Source organism: Mixophyes fleayi, chromosome 2 (assembly GCF_038048845.1).
Source record: "Mixophyes fleayi isolate aMixFle1 chromosome 2, aMixFle1.hap1, whole genome shotgun sequence".
Taxonomy (NCBI): Eukaryota; Metazoa; Chordata; class Amphibia; order Anura; family Limnodynastidae; genus Mixophyes; species Mixophyes fleayi.
This window is the reverse complement of record NC_134403.1, coordinates 254683262-254703449: the sequence shown is the minus strand read 5'-3', so window position 1 is coordinate 254703449 and position 20188 is coordinate 254683262. Positions and strand designations below refer to the sequence as shown.

At 43.3% G+C, this 20188-nt stretch overlaps 1 protein-coding gene and 1 long non-coding RNA gene across 2 annotated transcripts; both read right to left on the bottom strand.

Annotated features, from left to right (window-relative positions):
• Window positions 1-308: 308 nt before the first annotated feature.
• Window positions 309-3439, bottom strand: LOC142140348 (uncharacterized). The gene is made up of 3 exons (XR_012688425.1): window positions 3355-3439; window positions 2146-2263; window positions 309-399 (listed from the first exon to the last, which is right to left on the bottom strand). It is a non-coding gene; the product is annotated as an uncharacterized LOC142140348 (long non-coding RNA).
• Window positions 3440-3589: 150 nt separating this feature from the next.
• On the bottom strand, window positions 3590-19853 carry LOC142139911 (ciliary microtubule-associated protein 3-like). The gene is made up of 4 exons (XM_075197775.1): window positions 19838-19853; window positions 19330-19472; window positions 4976-5074; window positions 3590-3598 (listed from the first exon to the last, which is right to left on the bottom strand). The coding sequence occupies exons 1-4, from the start codon at window positions 19851-19853 to the stop codon at window positions 3590-3592; spliced, it is 267 nt and encodes an 88-aa protein (XP_075053876.1).
• Between the last annotated feature and the right edge of the window lie 335 nt (window positions 19854-20188).

The following is a 20188-nucleotide window of genomic DNA, read 5'->3' as shown; positions in this document are numbered from 1 at the left end:
GAGAACTAGGAGGAAGGATTATAATATAGTGCCTGTATAGCGTGTAGGAAAGTTCCATGAAGGACAAATGTTGTTAAGGTCTGATGTATGAAAGGCAAAGATAGACTGTTGAATGCCTTGTTGGTAGGTCTAATATTGTTTTAAGTGTACATTGTCCTAACCAAAGCGAGAGGGACACCATGTAATTTCCTGCTTTAGGCATCTCAGTGACAGGAAATGTAACAATGAAATCTTCAATCATCAAACGTTGGAAAGAGGATGTGTTGAGCTGCAGACACAGGCAAGTATATAATAACTATTAACATTTATTGACTTTTAGCCACAATCTGGTTAGTCCTCATAGAGTCTCAGATATGCCACTTTCTCTCTGTTCTTCCTTAGTAGCTTGTCTGTTATCAGCTGGAAAGGAGAATGAGAAAAACAAAGTGAAAAACTTTTAACCAAGACACAGTGTAACCAGTGTAAATTCATTGTTATAGACAACATTATTTCATTATTCACTGCCAAGCACTAGTGAACACTCCATGCTTATTATGTTTAAACACCTAAGCACACCTAAACTCTCTGGTCACGAATGTCACACCCATGCCATAACCGGAACAGAGGAGGATGGCAACAGAAAGTGGGTACCACATCACAACATGGTTACCAAGTAAGTGACCGCACAACACCAGTACCAGAGGGGTTTCACATTAATACAGTTAAACAGCAATATAATCAAGCAGTGGGAATAGTCAATAGAATACTGGGTTGCCTAGAAAAAGATACTACTAGCAGGAAGAGTGAGGTTATATTGCCAGGTTATAGGTCACTGGTAAGATATCACATCAGGTATTGTTTCCTGTTCTACAGGCTCTGTATCCAAATATAATAAAATATAAAATAAATCTAAGAAGTGCTACTAAAATGGTGCATAGGCAGCATAACAAAATTTACCAGGAAGGACATCAAGAGCTTAAAATGTGCATTTTAGAGGACTAGGGACAAATGTGATATGATAGTAACATTGAGTTATATCAAAAGTATTAATAGAGTTTTTTGAAAAATAATGGGTTTCTAGAACAAGGGCGCACACACTAAATTTGAGGGAGGAAGACTGATAGACAACATAAGAAAGAACTTTATTACAGAAAGGATGATAGATCTAAGGAATAGTATCCCAACATTTGTGGTAGGAACTCATGTAGTAGAAGAATTCAAGAATGCATGAGGCAAACCAATAGTATTAAGATTTAGATCTAAAGTATTTAAAAATAAAGAAACATACATAAATAAAAAGAAATTAATGAAAAACACACAAAAAAGGTGCAGACCAAATTCTGTTTCTATGTACAGCTGCACTCCGCTTTACACCACAAGAATAAAGTCTTGCTATAAATCTACAATGGGGGAGCGTTAACATGTTAACATTAATTGATATCACATTGGGGCAGCCATGTTTGAAACATGTCTACTTTTATATCCTCTCATAAGCTTACAAGTCTGAACATATATTAATAATTGATTAATAGGCAACTAAACTGTGTGAAACAAATGGCAGTAGGGTACTAGTTATTAGAATGTATCCACAATTTATCAACAAAATATCAGTGGAGCAGTTGAGCGATACTCAGCTACCTGCGTGATTCTGGCCTGGAGCTGCAAAGATTAATTTACCTGTTCGCCAGGTAAGTCTGAGGGAATATGTACATTTGTGACCTGGCTGATCGGTTCAAACATGCGCAGTGGAACTGAAAGCCTGCACCGTGTCTTTCAGTTCCACACAAAAAGAATTCATTGAAAAATAATAGAATGACATATGTAATATGGCAATAACAGGTAATATGGAAGAACATGTACTGCTGTGATGTTTGTTAAATAAGCTTTACTGTGTTGTTGCATGGGGAAGCATAACTCCAGTGAAATCCGGGGGATTTTATCACCAGTGGTGACCCCTTGATATAGGGCGAAGTCCTATGGGCGATGAAAACATTGCCATAGGGCTTTCTGCCTTATTATAAATGTGCCCCATAACCTCAGGGCCAGTGAACCTTGATGTGTTTGTAGAGAAGTTCTTGTACAAATTAGCTGAGTATAGTTATGAAACATATTGCTGCAGTGGCAACTTATTTTATACTGGAGAAAATAGTGAATTATAATTCTTACCTCTACCCTTACAGTCCTCTTGTTAGGAGTTGCCACTGCTGCCCAGTCAGGGGATCCGAACCTCCCCGGCCAAGTTACCCTCCTACCCTGTTCTGCGTTCAGATTGTATGGTCCAGGGCTATGGAGATGTAAATTAGTATTTGTTAAAATAATATTTGGATAACAATGTTCTATTGGATATTATAAGGATATTAGGACACATTAAAGAGTTTTGTAATGAGGATGCAGTTACAGCAATTTTACAAAACACTGAGATAAAATGGTATATTATTGTTTGTCAGAACTAAAGAAAGCCTTATAACAGTGTTCCTAATACTGAAAATATTTGTGACATTTGTCTTTACGCTCATTATAATTTTTGACATCACTAATAGCCACACAGTTGTACAATAAATACAATTTATTGTACATTCTACTCATGTATAATAAATGTATGTAAGACTGGTTTGTAATAATGACAAATATACAATAAAACTTTGCTAAATTTAATTTGGAACTGATTCTCTTTTGTAAAAAAGATACTTTTTCCTTAGAATAATGTTGTTGCTTTTTTACTGATGCCCAAGAAAATATTTCTTGTTTGGGTCCTAATAGAGAGCTATGACCTAAATGTAATAACTGAGACAGCCACAGTCTATTGAGTATGTCAGTGGTAAAAAATACACTCACTAAGGAGTAATGCAGTAATAACAATATGATATTAAATTATAATAGGCAATGGGGGTATACTTAGCAACAAAATGCAGAAGTGCAGTATCCTATAGTTACCAATCAACAATGGGTTTTTGAATGATCTTTTTTGCACATTGAGATCAAATGTCTCAATTTGCACATTTGCATTCTGCCAAATGATCCTGATTGTATTACAAGTTACTCAGCAGTTGCGGACGAGTGACACACAGCTGCATGATGTTTTCTAGTTTATTCTACATATATGTTTATAGGGGCATATTCAATTGTTGGCGAAAATGCCAAAAGTCTCGCGGTGCGCGCACTATTACCGTCATTACGGTTATAGTGCGCGTAAATACCATTATTACAGTAGTTTTCTCGTTGGATCCAGCTTACTATTACCGTAATAACGGTAATAGTTTTAATGCCGCGGGGATTCAAAAGAATTGAATATGCCCCATATAATGCTGTAAAATATATTTTAACACCTTAATAAAACTGATCACCTTAGTCTGTACTAACTGAAACAGATATTACCTGGGAGGTAGTACTGACAGCTCATTGATCTTCCGTGAGAAGCGCACAGTACTGGTGTTAAATGGAGCAATACTGGGTAATACTGTGCGCCTTTTATTACAGTCAGACTGATAATCCGCTGGACCAGCAGTAACCATCTGGAAAACACAAGTTTCACAGATAATCTGAATAAGTACAAGCATGAAATATCCAGTTGTATGCAAAAGTATTAACACCCCTGGTCAAACTGCATGTTTTACTGAATCTGTAAGTGAAAACAAGTAAACATAACCTCTGTATGGTAAAACCTCACACATGACATATTTCTACACATTAATGCAGTTTATTATTTATTTGCTAAATTTAGCAGATTGAAAAACGAATGCAATGAATGTGGAATGTGAAAAAGTGGCGACACCCTTCCAGTTGATTCATTAATACTCTAAGGGGCATATTCAATTGACTGCGGGATCGCCGAAAATACCGCGCTCCAAAAATATTACTGTTAATACGGTAATCCTGCGCGTAAAAACCATTAATACGGTAATTTACTCTCTGGATTTCAGCTCGCAGCTCAGGGAGCTGTTGAATAAATACACTTCTGTCAAGGCTTTGTGCCTACTACAAGAACACAAACATGCGCTCATATGCGCAGCTGACTAGGGAACGGAAACTAAGGATAAATGACTGTTACAAAGCAGGGAAATGCTAAAATCTATATCTACATGCCTCTAGCTTCCAATTCTAACTGTTAGGTTTATCATACAAAATAGAAAATTGAACTGGAACCTTTGAAGTTAAGGCAAAACCTGGAGAACCCAGAAAAGTCTGATACCCATAACCGACTTATCACTAGAAAGGACCTGCAGAAGTCTTAAGAAGGCACAGAAGTAGTGCTCCACAGTATAACGTTTTACAATTTAATTGCAAAAGTCAACACTGAAGTATGCAGAACAACACTTACATAAGCTAGACACATTTTGGAATAAAGTGCTATAGGCTGATTAAACAAATACAGTTTGGCCTGTCAAGCTCTGTCAAAATTGTCCGGTTTCCACCTGTTTGTGACATTATATTCTGATATCTATATTCATCTTCTAATATAATATAATATCATATACTATAAAACACACAGTGTCAAGGGGTGGGGATTAGGGGCTCTTACCAAAGATGAAGAATTGGCAGATGAGTTATTCCATATGCTTTATTCACCCAAAGCAAACAATTTGGCTGATACATTACAACACACAAGTTATCAGAAATACGAAGAAAACAACAACCAAGAAGTATACAAGATACCATAATGCCTAATGGTATATGTGTGGCATATCTTTAATAAGCGTAATATGTTTGATAATGTCCAGGTTTATATGTGGATGCCTTTGTAAACAAATAAATTAAGTTACTTCCTCTGACTCACTGCTTAGCTTGGGGTTATCTTCCTTGTGTGTCATATAGAATAATATTTTGGGGACTGTCACCTTGTGGCTATATTGATATAATCTGGGACTGTTCAATAATTAGTTGAAAGTAAAACAATGTTTTGGATGTGTGGATAATTTATAGTGAAAGTAACCACATAGCTCAGAGCTACTAACAGTGACAGCTATATTGGATATATACACTACCACAGAAGTATTACCTTACTATCTGGGGGGAAGCGGGGTGCAGTCCTGGCTCCCAAACAGTACTCCTTCTCACTCAGCGGTTTCCTCTGCTGAAGGTGCTTCAGGTTGGTAAACTGGTAACACAACAAATTAATAGTTCAGTCAAGGAAGAAAAAAACCCATATTACACTGGTCTCTAAGTCATCTGGTATATTAAAAAGCACCTGAAATATATAAGATGAAGGTGAAACTGTTTTGTGAATACATACACATGTTGTTGTTTTTTAAATGGTATTATTTAAATATCACTTAGTGCAACTACTATCTAAAACAATTCAAAAGAAATGTTAAAACAACAAAGATTAATGTTATTCCATTCTTATGCTCTGTATCTTGAAAAAAGCATCATGGTAATACAAGCTTTATATATGAGGGTGCACCTTCTACAGTGATTGATTGAATATTTATTGTACTAATATTCTACTTTAGACTCTATAATAATACCACTGGCCTTTTTGGGTTTACCCAGTGCGGTACACAATTATCTAGTACCCTACACAATTGTCTGTCCTAATTATTTGGATGCCTGTGGCACAATCTTATTGGTCATACAGAAACAAAATATGACATTACGTCACCCAATAAGATAAAAATAAACAGAATAAAAAGGACACAAGTAGACAGCTGGATGCATAAGTACATTATAGTGGAGCAGAGGCGCACGCAGGGTTTTTAAGTGTGGGTCGTCCCCCCCCCAAAAAAAACCCCAAAAAAGTGCAGCAGCTCCGTTTCGGCAGCTCTGTACTATCCAGCAGCCGCGGCGCTGTCAAAGACCCAAAACCCCCCCTGTGTGCGCCACTGGGGAGTATAGTGATCTGCAAGAAGGTTCCTGTCAGTTACAATTGCTACTCTACTCTATTATCCCAATAGTTTAGATTGACAGAAGATAGATTACAATATGTATTTTCCTGCTAATGCCTCATTTAGGTGTTTTTATGTTTCTATGTGACTTTCTGACAGTGTTTTTTATTTTCTCCAAGATCCAGGTATTTTTGCCATCCAAATGAATCCAGTATGATGTTCTAGATATTGGTAAGTATTGATGTAATTAAAATGTACTATTTCACTGATTTTAGAACTACATGTTCCAAATTCTCCAAGTCATTACTGTTTTTGAATATAATTTTTTTAAGTAGCAGCGCCCAATAGCAGATACTTGTGTAATATTCTGTACTGCATAGACTGGTGTAGTAAGTGTATTATACTGCAATCCAACCACCGGTGGGAGAGCAAACTGTTCTGATAGTCGCCTCATTCTGCATTTGGACACAATTTTTGTATGTTTCTGCGGTGGAATTTAGGCTTAAGTGTTCCCGTTCTTACCTCTACCAAGTAATACAGCAGAAACCGTCTCCCAGCCCTACATACAGACTATAAATTCAGCAAAATGCAATATAAAAAAAACAGTACAGAGGCAAACACAAAACTGGAAGACTGTATAATCGTTACTTTGCACATAGTGTTACGGACTTACCTTATCCCCGCCGCTCCGTCCAGCCGCACTTCCGCATTCAGGACCATGTGACCGCACCCGGAGGCGGTCACATGACCACAACCTAGAGGCGGGGATTTTGAATCCCCTTCTGCATAAAAACCTCACTCTGACACTCGCTGAGTGTCAGAGCAACACTTACCTGTTCCTGGCTCCTGCTCTTCGTGGATTGCAGTGTCTTCCTGTTCCTGTGTCTCCTGTGTGCTGATCTCTGCCTGTTTGACTTCCCTGGCTCTCTATTCCCTGTGTACCGACCCGGCTTGCTGACCATTCTCCTATTCTTGTGACCCGTGTACCGAACCTGGCTTGTTGACTCCGAGTTGCCTTCTGATTCTGCCTGACTCCATTCCTGTGTACCGAACCGGCTCGTTGACTCCGCTACCACCGCTTCACTCCGCTGTACTACATCTTGAGGCGAACCTGGGGACCGCGACCTGCGACTCCTGGCAGCGAAGCCCACCCCGCCTTGCGGCGGTTCTTGGTGAACACCGGGGAGATCGTTAGACTCCGCACCTCAGGTAAGCCAGCGCTAATCAAGATTAGTAATATAGTATCCAGAATCTGTTACAGTTTGCTCTGACCATGGATACCACAGCTAAAGATCTGTTGGAGCATTTAGTAGGAAGGATGGATAAACAAGAAACTAACCAAGAGCAACTTTTAAAATTCCTCAATAGTCTATCCACTCGCTTGGATGTTGTCCAGAACACCCTAGTGGCTGGTGGATCACCTGGGCCGGCAGTGGCCCCTGTACCTCAGGCCGCAGCAGCAGCTTCTTCCTCGCAGCTACGGTTGCCTAACCCACCTAAGTTCGATGGAGACCCTAAAAATTGCAGAGGTTTTTTAAATCAATGCTCCATACAATTCGAGCTTCTACCTGGGAACTTCCCCTCCGGAAAAACGAAAGTGGCCTATGTGATTTCGTTATTGTCCGGTCAAGCTTTAGCATGGGCTTCCCCCTTGTGGGAGAGGGACGACCCCATTCTACATAACTTCAACCTCTTCTTGTCCACCTTCAAGAAAATATTTGATGAGCCAGGAAGGGTGTCCAATGCCGCTTCCGGCTTACTACGTCTCCGCCAGGGAAACCAGTCTGTGGGGCAGTATGCGGTCCTCTTTAGAACCATGGCCTCTGAACTTCGCTGGAACGATGAGGCTCTAGTAGCTACATTCTGGCAGGGCCTTTCAGACCGAATCAAAGACGAGTTGGTATCCCAGGAACTCCCTACGTCTTTGGACGACATTATCTCCCTCTGTGTCAAAGTTGATTTGCGTTTCAAGGAACGTAATTCTGAGAAGGAACAGTCGCGGCGTAGCATGATTCGCTTAGCCCCCAACTTCCAAACCCCTGTTCTTCCCCCTGAAGAGCCCATGCAACTTGGGAGGACCCGCTTATCAGCCGAAGAGAGGGAGAGGAGATTTCGGAACAAGCTGTGTTTATATTGTGGAGAGAATGGCCATCTTCTGAGTTCTTGTCCCAAACGCTCGGGAAACGACAGGGCCTAACGAGTTCTGGAGCTGTGTCGTTGGGCCTCTTTTCTCAGTGTCAGTCAGTTCCCAATAGTAATGATTGCCTGTCTATTCCCATTTCCCTTCAATTAGGACAAAAGACCTTCCCGCAGTCGGCTCTTCTAGATTCCGGAGCCGCAGGAAATTTCATTTCCGCCACAGTAGTTAAACAATTCGCTATTCCCACACAAGCCTTGGAACAACCCATCTCTCTGATGGCCATTGATGGGGGAAGAATCCCTGAGGGGTCCATCCTGGTACGCACTATTCCCCTTCTACTTCAGATAGGAGCACTTCATCGGGAGAAGATTTCTTTTTTAGTAATACAAAGATCTACCAACCCAGTCATCTTAGGACTTCCTTGGTTTCGTGCCCACTCTCCCACCTTGGACTGGAAATCTGGTCACATATTGTCCTGGGGACAGTCCTGCTTCTCTCGCTGCCTACAGAGAGTGGTTCCCCCGAATAGTCCCAGACGTACCCAAGAATTTCCTGTGACTCTCCTGCCTGAGCCATACCAAACCTTCTCTGATGTTTTCTGTCAACAAGAGGCCACTAGACTTCCCCCTCACAGAATCTGGGACTGTGGCATTGATCTGATACCTGGTAAACCCATTCCCAGGGGCCGTGTTTACCCCCTTTCCCTCCCGGAATCTAAGGCTATGGAGGAGTACATCCAAGAAAATCTAAACAGGGGCTTCATCCGCAAGTCTGCCTCCCCAGCTGGGGCTGGCTTCTTCTTCGTAAAAAAGAAAGATGGGGGCCTCCGCCCTTGCATTGATTACAGAGGCCTGAATGCCATTACCGTTAAAAATCGGTATCCACTGCCACTGATTTCTGAACTATTCGACCGGATCAAGGGTGCCACCATCTTTTCTAAACTTGACCTCAGAGGAGCGTATAACCTTATACGCATTAAGGAGGGGGATGAATGGAAGACGGCGTTTAACACCCGAGACGGCCACTTTGAATATCTGGTCATGCCTTTCGGGCTATGCAATGCCCCAGCCATATTTCAGAGCTTTATGAATGAGCTGTTTCAAGACCTCTTGTACCAATCTGTAGTCATCTACTTGGACGACATTCTCATCTTTTCTCAAGATCTAGCATCTCATCGTACTCATGTATTGGAGGTCCTCTCTCGTATCCGAAGAAATCAGTTATTTTGCAAATTGGAGAAATGCACCTTCGAGCAGAAACAAATTCCCTTCCTGGGATATATTATTTCGGGCACCGGTCTACAGATGGATCCCACAAAATTGAAAGCCATACTTGACTGGCCCCAACCTTCAGGCCTTAAAGCCACTCAACGCTTCCTAGGATTCTCCAACTATTATCGTCAATTTATCAAGGGGTACTCCTCTCTCGTGGCTCCCATCACAGCATTGACCCGCAAATCTGCTGATGCTGGTATTTGGTCCTCTGAGGCTATCCAAGCCTTCATATTATTAAAGTCTCTCTTTTCATCCGCACCCATTCTTCAACAGCCAGATTGTTCTCGTCCCTTTGTCCTGGAGGTAGACGCCTCTTCTGTTGGCACAGGAGCCGTACTATCACAGCGAGGTCCTTCTGGAAAACTTCATCCCTGCGGATTCTTTTCCCGTCGCTTTTTACCTGCTGAGAGGAATTATGGGATTGGCGACAAAGAGCTCCTGGCCATCAAATTGGCTCTCTCCGAATGGAGACATTTACTAGAAGGAGCGCAATTCCCTATCACCATATATACCGACCATAAGAATTTGCTTTACTTACGCACTGCCCGATGTCTAAATCCTCGTCAAGCAAGGTGGTCCTTATTCTTCTCACGCTTTGATTTCAACATCACCTTTCACTCAGGATCTAAGAACACGAAAGCAGACGCCTTATCTCGCTCTTTTGATCCAGCTGACATGGAATCCTCGGAAGATAAGAAATTCATTGTAAATCCATGTCAAGTATTGGCAGCTACACACCTAAAAAAGGGTTGTCCTCCAGGCAAAACATTCATCTTGCCACATCTACGCACCCGGCTCCTTCACTGGGCTCATCACTCACTCTTCTCTGGGCATGCTGGCATTCGCAAGACCTGGGACTTATTGTCCCGAAGCTACTGGTGGCCTTCCTTGCTGGAGGATGTGAAGAGATTTGTTGCTGCTTGTTCCAAATGTGCTCAACACAAGACCTCTAGGAAGAAGCCTTATGGATGCTTGCTCCCATTACCCATTCCTGATTACCCTTGGTCACAGATCTCCATGGATTTTATCACGGACCTTCCCCCTTCCAAATCCTGTACTGTAGTGCTTGTGGTCACGGATCGCTTCTCTAAAACAGCCCACTTTATTGCTCTCAAAGGCCTTCCTTCTTCCTCCTCCTTAGCCGATATTTTTATTAAAGAAATATTTCGCCTCCATGGCTGTCCTCAACATATTGTCTCCGATAGGGGATCACAATTCATATCAAAATTTTGGCGGTCTTTTTGCAATAAATCCGGGATCAAGCTTGACTTCTCTTCCGCATATCATCCCCAGTCCAATGGGGCTACTGAGAGAACCAACCAAGAATTAGAGAAGTTTCTAAGAATATTTATCTCTAGTAACCAAGACAACTAGGTGGACCTTCTCCCTTGGGCCGAGTTCGCCCATAACAACCATTTTCATGAGGCCATCTCTAACTCCCCCTTTTTTGTCCTGTATGGCTGCCATCCTAGACTTCCCACCTTCTCTCAAGTCTCATCTTCTGAAGTTCCAGCAGTGGACTCTCTGGTTCGTAACTTCTCTGATATTTGGGAACAAACCAAGACAAACTTAAAACAAGCAACTACTCGTTCCAAAAAATTCTACGATAAAAGGAGAAGAATGACTCCAAGTTTTGCAGTTGGTGACAGGGTATGGCTATCCACCCAGAACATTCGTTTAAAGGTTCCCAGTAAAAAATTTGCTCCCAAGTTTATTGGCCCATTTGCTATATCTGAGATTATTAATCCCGTAGCCTTTAGATTGAGTCTGCCTCCCTCCTTACGCATACCCAATGTCTTCCATGTCTCCTTGTTAAAACCGATGGTAACCAACAGATTCTCCACCTCATCCAGAACTCCTCCTCCTGCTGTGGATCGGGATCAAGTGGAATACGAGATTAAAACTATCCTAGATTCTCGTAAAGTTCAAGGTGCCATACAGTTCTTGGTGGATTGGAAGGGTTACGGCCCTGAGGAGCGCTCATGGGTAAGAGCCATTGACCTACATGCTCCCCGTCTACTTAAATCCTTCCATAAAAAATTTCCTTTGAAACCCTATTAGGTGTTCGGAGTCCACCTTTATGGCAGGGGGTACTGTTACGGACTTACCTTATCCCCGCCGCTCCGTCCAGCCGCACTTCCGCATTCAGGACCATGTGACCGCACCCGGAGGCGGTCACATGACCACAACCTAGAGGCGGGGATTTTGAATCCCCTTCTGCATAAAAACCTCACTCTGACACTCGCTGAGTGTCAGAGCAACACTTACCTGTTCCTGGCTCCTGCTCTTCGTGGATTGCAGTGTCTTCCTGTTCCTGTGTCTCCTGTGTGCTGATCTCTGCCTGTTTGACTTCCCTGGCTCTCTATTCCCTGTGTACCGACCCGGCTTGCTGACCATTCTCCTATTCTTGTGACCCGTGTACCGAACCTGGCTTGTTGACTCCGAGTTGCCTTCTGATTCTGCCTGACTCCATTCCTGTGTACCGAACCGGCTCGTTGACTCCGCTACCACCGCTTCACTCCGCTGTACTACATCTTGAGGCGAACCTGGGGACCGCGACCTGCGACTCCTGGCAGCGAAGCCCACCCCGCCTTGCGGCGGTTCTTGGTGAACACCGGGGAGATCGTTAGACTCCGCACCTCAGGTAAGCCAGCGCTAATCAAGATTAGTAATATAGTATCCAGAATCTGTTACACATAGGAACATGGCCTGTTTGGTTGCAAAACGTGATTCTTGTGAAACTTCTCAATAATTTCATTGATTTCTAGACCAGAGGTTAACAGATTCCTACTTTTCTAGCTTTATTAATAACTGCTGAACTGCTTACTTGCACCTTAGGTACAAACGATTATCTAGTTACGTCTGTATTTTGTTCTACGTTACTTCAGATTACTGTACTGATATTTATTGTACATCAGTCATCAAATATTTTATTTATCACTGTTACTGTGTTAAACGTTTTCATCACCACTGCTTGGAAGGACACTTAATAGTTTAGAAAATATGCTTTATAACTTCATACATTTATATTTCAACCATTCAAGCCATAGGGGCAGACATTTCATGAGAAAACGAGGGTGACAAAATATCTTGGGTTGCATTATGCAAGATGAGAGGTAGGTGAGAGACAGGGATCTGGTGTTTTTGAAATGAAACCCTGCTGTAAGAAGCCCTGTCACCTCAGGGTTGTTGTTAATACAACAACAACCCCAAAGGTTTCCTTTGGGCTAAATTGAACCTGCCAGTTTCCAATCTCACTGTGCTGTCATCATGATCTTGCTTTGATAAGAATGCAATTGCGTAAATAAAACGACACCACTCATTTTAGTCTTTAGTCTGCTGTCATTTGTCCTGACACACGTTCTCCCCACATATAGGGAAAATTGGGAGAAAATCAGGGGCAGTGATGGGTTGGTGATCCAGACTAATTGGGCCCAGTGAAGTGGTGCTGCCCTGGCGACCTTGTCAAAATAACAAGAAAATCCAATTAGAAGTTGTTGCTTCATGTGGTATGAAACAGCTGATCCAAGTCAGCTCGGACAGGAGCTGCAACAAAGTAAGGAGTGGAGACGGTGTGCTGGGATCGGAGGTAAGTGACTGCTGGGCACATTCATATCATCTTACTGCGCACATCATCTTACGAAGACATCATGCTGGGTATGACCAGGAAAGTTTTCTGGATATATACAGGGCATCTTTCTGGACACATGCATGACATCTTGCTAAGGAAATTAGAAGTCATCTTGCTGGTAAAGTATAGGGCATCTTGCGTGTTATATTGGGACATCTTGTTGGGTTTAGGGTGGTTTATTATATCATGTTGGAAATTTTATTATTGGCCTCCATATGGTAGCATTAAGCTTTATATCATGGCCATGAAGCTGTATATTGTGGGCACTGAACTGTATATATGATGGACATTGGGATTGTAAACTAAGTATTTACAATCCCTATTGACAACTCTTCTGACCCGGCCACCATCAAACTTCTTGCCCTCTCCTCCTCCCTCGGCCTCACTCAGTGGACCTCCTCCCCCACCCACTGTCTTGGTCACTCCCTCGACCTTGTCTTCTCGCACCTCTGCAATCTCTCTGACTTCTCCAACTCTTCCTTCCCTCTCTCTGACCACCATCTCCTCTCCTTCACTTTGTCTTCCTCCCCCGCTCCCTCCTCGCCTAAAGCCACCCTCACCAGGCGCAACCTTGACGCCATCGACCCCATCTCCTTCTCCTCCTCTCTAGACACTCTCCTATCACCCCTTCCCTCTCTGGCTTGCCCTGATCAAGCCTCCGCTCTCTACAACCACTCCCTCACTACTGCCCTGGACACTGTTGCCCCGGCCTCTTCTATTCGCCGGCGTCGCCTTATTCCCCAACCCTGGCACTCCAAACTTACCCGCTCCCTCCAAAAGTGCTCTCGCACAGCCGAACGCCTTTGGAGGAAATCTCGTTCCCTGGTAGACTTCCTTCACTTTAAATTTATCCTCTCCTCTTTCTGCTCTGCCCTGTCCCTTGCTAAACAATCCTTCTTTAAGTCCCTTATCTCTTCTCAGTCCTCCAATCCCCGCTGCCTCTTCGCCACATTCAACTCCCTCCTCTCCCTTCCCCTCCCACTGTCCCGCCTTCCCTCTCTGCCTCTGACTTCGCTACCTCTCTCTTCTCCCCTATGCCTCCAAACTACTTGAGCGAATTGACTGCAGCCGCCTCACCTGTCACCTCTCTGACAACTCCCTCCTTGACCCACTCCAATCTGGCTACCGCCCCCTCCACTCCACCGAAACTGCACTGGCTAAAGTCACTAATGACCTCCTTTCAGCCAAATCCAAAGGTCACTTCTCCATACTCATCCTCCTCGACCTCTCTGCGGCCTTTGACACCGTGGACCACCCCTTCCTGCTGCAAACTCTTCTTTCTCTTGGCCTCTCTAGTTCTGTCCATGCCTGGTTCACCTCATACCTGGATAACCGCTCCTTCTCTGTATCCACGTCTGGCTCTACCTCCACCCCATCCCCTCTCCCTGTAGGAGTCCCCCAGGGCTCTGTTCTCGGCCCTCTACTCTTCTCGCTCTATACTTCCTCCCTTGGTGCTCTCATCTTCTCGTTTCGTCTTCAGTATCACCTTTACGCTGATGACATTCAGCTCTACATCTCTTCTCCTGATCTTTCCTCCTCCCTCCTCTCTCGTGTGACTGACTGCCTCTCAGCCATCTCTTCCTGGATGTCCTCACGCTTTCTTAAAATTAACATCTCAAAAACTGAACTTATTGTCTTTCCTCCGCCCAGACTCCAATCCCACCACGATCTCTCTATCGTTGTCAATAACTCCACTATCTCCTCTGTCACCCAACTCCGCTGCCTGGGTGTCACTCTTGACTCCTCTCTCTCTTTTGCCCCCCACATTCAATCCCTCGCCCAAGCCTGTCGCTTCCAACTACGTAACATTTCCCGCATCCGTCCCTTTCTCTCTCAGGATGCCACCAAAACCATCATCCATGATCTCATCATCTCCCGCCTCGATTACTGCAACCTTCTCCTTACTGGCCTCCCCCACTCCTACTTTGCCCCCCTCCACTCTATACTCAATGCGGCTGCAAGACTCATCTTCCTCTCATGCCGCTCCTCCTCCGCCTCTCCACTCTGTCTCGCCTTACACTGGCTCCCCTTCCACTACAGAATCCTTTTTAAACTCCTTACCACCACTTACAAGGCTCTCTCCCAGTCTACTGCCCCTTATATCTCTAACCTCCTCTCCATTCACACTCCTGTCCGCTCCCTGCGCTCAGCCAATGATCGCCGCCTCTCCTCCACACTGATCACCTCTTCCCACTCTCGAATCCAAGACTTCTCCCATGCTGCCCCCCTTCACTGGAACGACCTCCCTCGCTCAATCCGTCTCTCTCCCAATCTGTGCTCCTTCAAACGGGCACTTAAAACTCACCTGTTCCTCAAGGCCTACCAACCATCCATTTAACCTCTCATCTCTTCTGTTCATCCTCCCTTGACCCCTCATCTCTCTCCCCTTTGATTCACTGGCTCCCTTTTGTGCCTGACTTTGTTTACCCTCCCTTAGGATGTAAGCTCGAATGAGCAGGGCCCTCTTCCCTCCAGTCTCCATACCTGTTCTTCTGCTCCGTCTCTACTGTATCTGCCCTCCCGGAGTTTCTGAAGTACTGGTACTGTGTGTTTATTGTTCTGTACTGTTCTACCCTGTATAGTCTACTGTTTGTACTATGTGCGGCGCTGCGGAAACCTTGTGGCGCCCTACAAATAAACGATAATAATAATAATAATTCACCATATGGTGCACTGTAGAACACTAAGTATGTCCTTATATATTTTCTATATATGGTAGTATGGAAGCACAGTGGTTAACATTGCTGCCTCACATCCTGGGGTCATGGGTTTGATTCCAACTTTACAGTTGAAAAGAATGAAACCATAGGTGCATCTTTAATTACACATTTGTCACACCTTATAGCCATGATGGCTAACCTATGACACGCATGTCACTCGTGACACGCGGAGGCAGTTTGACTGACACGCCAGGCGATTCAGTCAAACTGCCTGTTTTAAACATACCAAATATTTTTTCTGTACAGCAGCCGCGGACGCTTCTTTGACAGCGCCGCGGCTGCTGTACATTTCCCCGTCGGCGAAATGGAGCTGCTGCGCATGCGAGGTCGCAGCAGCTCCTCCCTTGTGTATATCTCCCGCCATTACTTCAATGGCGCGCTTCCCTGAAGCACGGTAGGGCTTGTAAAAGCAATTTATAATATTTAATAGTAAAATAGCCTCAGATACTGGCCAACAGCAATGTTATGTAGTGTTTTTATTTGTAGACAAAAGACTCCATTTCTGGATCACACAGCTCTGCATACCCTGCAGGCTCACCAGAAATGGAGTCTGTTGTCTATTAATAAAAACACTACATAGCATTGCTGGTGGCCAGTATCTGGTTTCACCCTGTAGCCCAATGATAAATTATATATATATATATATATATATATATATATATATATATATATATATATGTATATATATATAAAATTTGTCATTGGGCTACAGGGTGAAACCAGATACTGGCCACAAGCAATCTTATGGAGTGTTGTTTTATATTTATATTTTTATTAAATTATATATATATTTATTTATTTTTTTAAGTGACACGCGACCCGAGGAAGGCTACAGTTTTTTCTGATTTTTGACACACCAAGCCGAAAAGGTTAGCCATCACTGCCTTATAGAATATTTTATTTGGGAAGGTTTAGTATTACTGAATATTGCTTGAAGTTCCCAAATGTTGCACACAGCAAATCCAAATACACCTGCTAAGCTATGTCCTGAAAATACTGACATGAAATTTATGTCCAAATAACTGCGCTACCCTGAAGATGAACCTTTTTTTCCAATCTTGCAACAAGATACAAAATTTTTAAATGTCTGTTGCTATTATAGATGGGTCTCTTGATGCACATACTTGCAATATATATCCATAATGTTATATTATACACCATTTAAAAAAAAAAAACAACAACATCAGTATAAGCCTGTACTAGGACAGACAGAGGGGGCTTTTAACACCAAAATGCAGAGCCGTAACTAGGGTGGTGCGGGCGGTGCCGTCGCCCAGGGCGCAAGCCCGAGAGGGCGCAACAGCCGCCCGCTACTCTCCCCTTTGTGGCACATTAAAAGGAAAAAAAATAAAATATTTTTTTTTGGCCCCTCCCCCGACTCACGGCACCCCCCTGCGACTCGTGCGGCGGGGGGGGGTGTAGAGTGACAAGGGAGGGAGGTTGGCACTTGAGCGGGGGGGTAGGTGGTGATGAAAGGATCAAATCCTATTGCTGACTGGGAGAGAGCTACGCGTCCATCTGTGATGACATCACCGCAGCTGCAGATCCAATGTGACAGCGCAGGGGGGTGGGATGAGTGGAGGACAGCTCCTCTGACTTCCTGACTGACTCACATGAAGAAGTTGTGCAGTAAATAGCAGGTATTTTAACACTCACAGAATCACATATTCACTAGCACCATATGTACACTATGGGCCTGAGTCATTTAGGATAGCAAAGCATAAAAAAGGAGTAACATTTGCACCTAGGCAAAACCATGTTGCATTGGAGGGGGGAGGTAAATTTAAAATGTGGGAACATATTTATAGTTGGGGTAGGGCATGTCCTAGATCAACTTTAAATTTCAGTGTAGTAATAAAGCTATTAAGTATTTGTGTTCTAGGTGAAAAAACAGCCAGTATTTAACTTATGTGCAAAATAATAAACTAATTTGCACCCCTTGCATTGTAACATGGTTTGTCCCAGAGAACATTTACTCCTTTTTTGCCTGTACTCATAAAGGGGCAGACACACAGGGCGCACTCATACAGGGGCAGACACACAGGGCGCACTCATACAGGGGCAGACACACAGGGCGCACTCATACAGGGGCAGACACACAGGGCGCACTCATACAGGGGCAGACACACAGGGCGCACTCATAAAGGGGCAGACACACAGGGCGCACTCATACCAGGGGCAGACACACAGGGCGGCACTCATACAGGGGCAAACGCACAGGGCACTTTATATAGTGTCATTAAGATGCTCTCTGTATTGCAGACACAAGAATGCCCTCTGCATTGTATGGCTGACACAAGAATGCTCTCTCTATTGCATGACGTTTGCTAGGATACTCTTTGCATTGTATGATGGTCACTAGAATTCACTTTTGTATTGTATGGCGGTCACTAGGATGCTCTTTGTATTGTATGGCGATCCCTAGGATGATGTTTATTTTGTATGGCGGTCACTAGGAGGCTGTTTATATTGTATTTGTATCACTAATACTGGCTAAATTATCATGCAGAACAGTATAAACCTTGCAATTCAATATGTATGATGCATCCATGGGAGTATTTTAATTTAATCTGAAAAAGAAAAATGTTTTAATTGTTCATGCTTGTGTGTATAAGTAATCACAGTTTTATTTAAAAGTATGTGGTTTTTATCTTTGAAATCCCTAACTCCAAGAAGAGGGGATTGGGAGGAATAGAGGACATTGGGAGGTTGGAACCTCTTCTTCGGGGTTAAGGCACACACCAGCATGGTTTCGACATGCTACAGTTTTGCATACAGGTATGCAGAAGCAGTGTGCTTTACTTTTTATTTTTTTAATTTTATATTGTTACTGAGACTTTTTGATCCGCTGGGTGACCCAACTATTATTACATTAATGCTAACCCTGGGAACTCCCTGCTGCTGGATTAAGCTGCTCCACTTACATAACTAATGTGTATACACCATCCACTGGTGTGCTGACTCTGTCTACTTGTGACTGCTCCACCTACATGTGCAATGCTTTGCCTACTTGTGTGTTAGCTCCGTCAACTGTGATAGACGGACTCTGCTTACCATAGCGTATTGCATATGCCTTGTATAAAAACCAATGTGGCTCGAGCTAATGGAGTGCTAACTCCGCCTACAATTTGCCCCGCTTACCATTTATTGGTCCCGCCTACATGAGGCCACTTTCAGAATTTTTCCAGGGCCACTTTAAGTTCCCAATCCGCCCCTGGTATTATGTGTGTGTGAGGGGCCACTGTGTGTGTGTGTGTGTGTGTGTGTATTATGTGTGTGTGAGGGGCCACTGTGTGTGTGTGTATTATGTGTATGTGAGGGGCCACTGTGTGTGTGTATTATGTGTGTGTGAGGGGCCACTGTGTGTGTGAAGGGGGGGGGGGGGGGGGCAAACCAATATCTTGCCTAGGGCCCCATGAGGTGTAAATCCGGCTCTGATAGATATATATATCATGCATTTGCAAATATGTGTAGCAGAATTCTTTACAGTAAAGTGCTAGCCACACCCCCACATTAGGATGGCCACACCCACTTGGCACATGTCACCCCCACTTTGATGGGGGGCGCCGGTGCCCTGTCTCGCCCAGGGCACTGAAATGTCTAGTTACGGCACTGCCAAAATGTAACAAATTAATACAATCTATGCAATATATCTATAAATATCATCTGGGGAAGTTAAACACTTTTCAATATCCAAAATCTGTCTGCCCTATTTCACCCTGCTCCAGATTTTATAAAGGATCCCCAGAATGTTTCCACTCACCTCCTCAATGTTGTAGCGCCCGGGTCCCACATTTGGAGCTCCTCTAATAGGGGCCAATTCAATACCCAGGCGGTCTGGGGCACAGGAATTAGGGAAACATTTCCTGTCCTGTCTGCTCTCAAAACAAATTCTTCGCAAATATTCTGAAGATTTTGAAAAAGAAGAATTAAATCTGAAAACAATACTATATAATACCTACAGAAAATACTGCAAATTAAAACAGAAAAATTGTTTTTTTTTTATATAGACTGAGCACAATGTAGTATTGCAAACTAGGCTCAGTTTTTATTATAATTATAATTCAGGTCTATTTTTTCGAATAATTTGCTTTAAAAAATAGCTTCTACTAATCTGTGATAAAAAGATGATCAAGGATTCAATTTTCCAGTCTCTCGTAGTATTTTAACTGATGTTAGGCTTATGCTAAGATAAAAATACAGTGCATAAGGTATAGTTATGACAGTCTTGTCTTATATTCTCCTTGGGAAATATCAGTTTCATGTCTTACCTGGTTTGCGCTCCATGCTCTTCTGTTTTGTGTACTTGAATGCTTTGGCTATGTTGTGTGATGTCACAATGCTGTCTAGTGCTCTGGGCACAACTCATAGTGGTTTTCACTGGGTCCCTCTGCTGGTTATATATCATACTGCAGCCAAATACCTCGGCTGGTCTGTAAAGAAGGAGTCTGGGAAGTAGTGTCTAAGAAATGGCAACTACTAATGTGCACATATACTATTGTTTGTTTAGGCTTTGTGGATGCAAAAAACTGCATTGTTCACTATCTATACAATCAAAACCTATGCTTTCACTGCAACAGTATTATAGTAATGTAAATGACTTCCCAAGTGCTCACAGAATG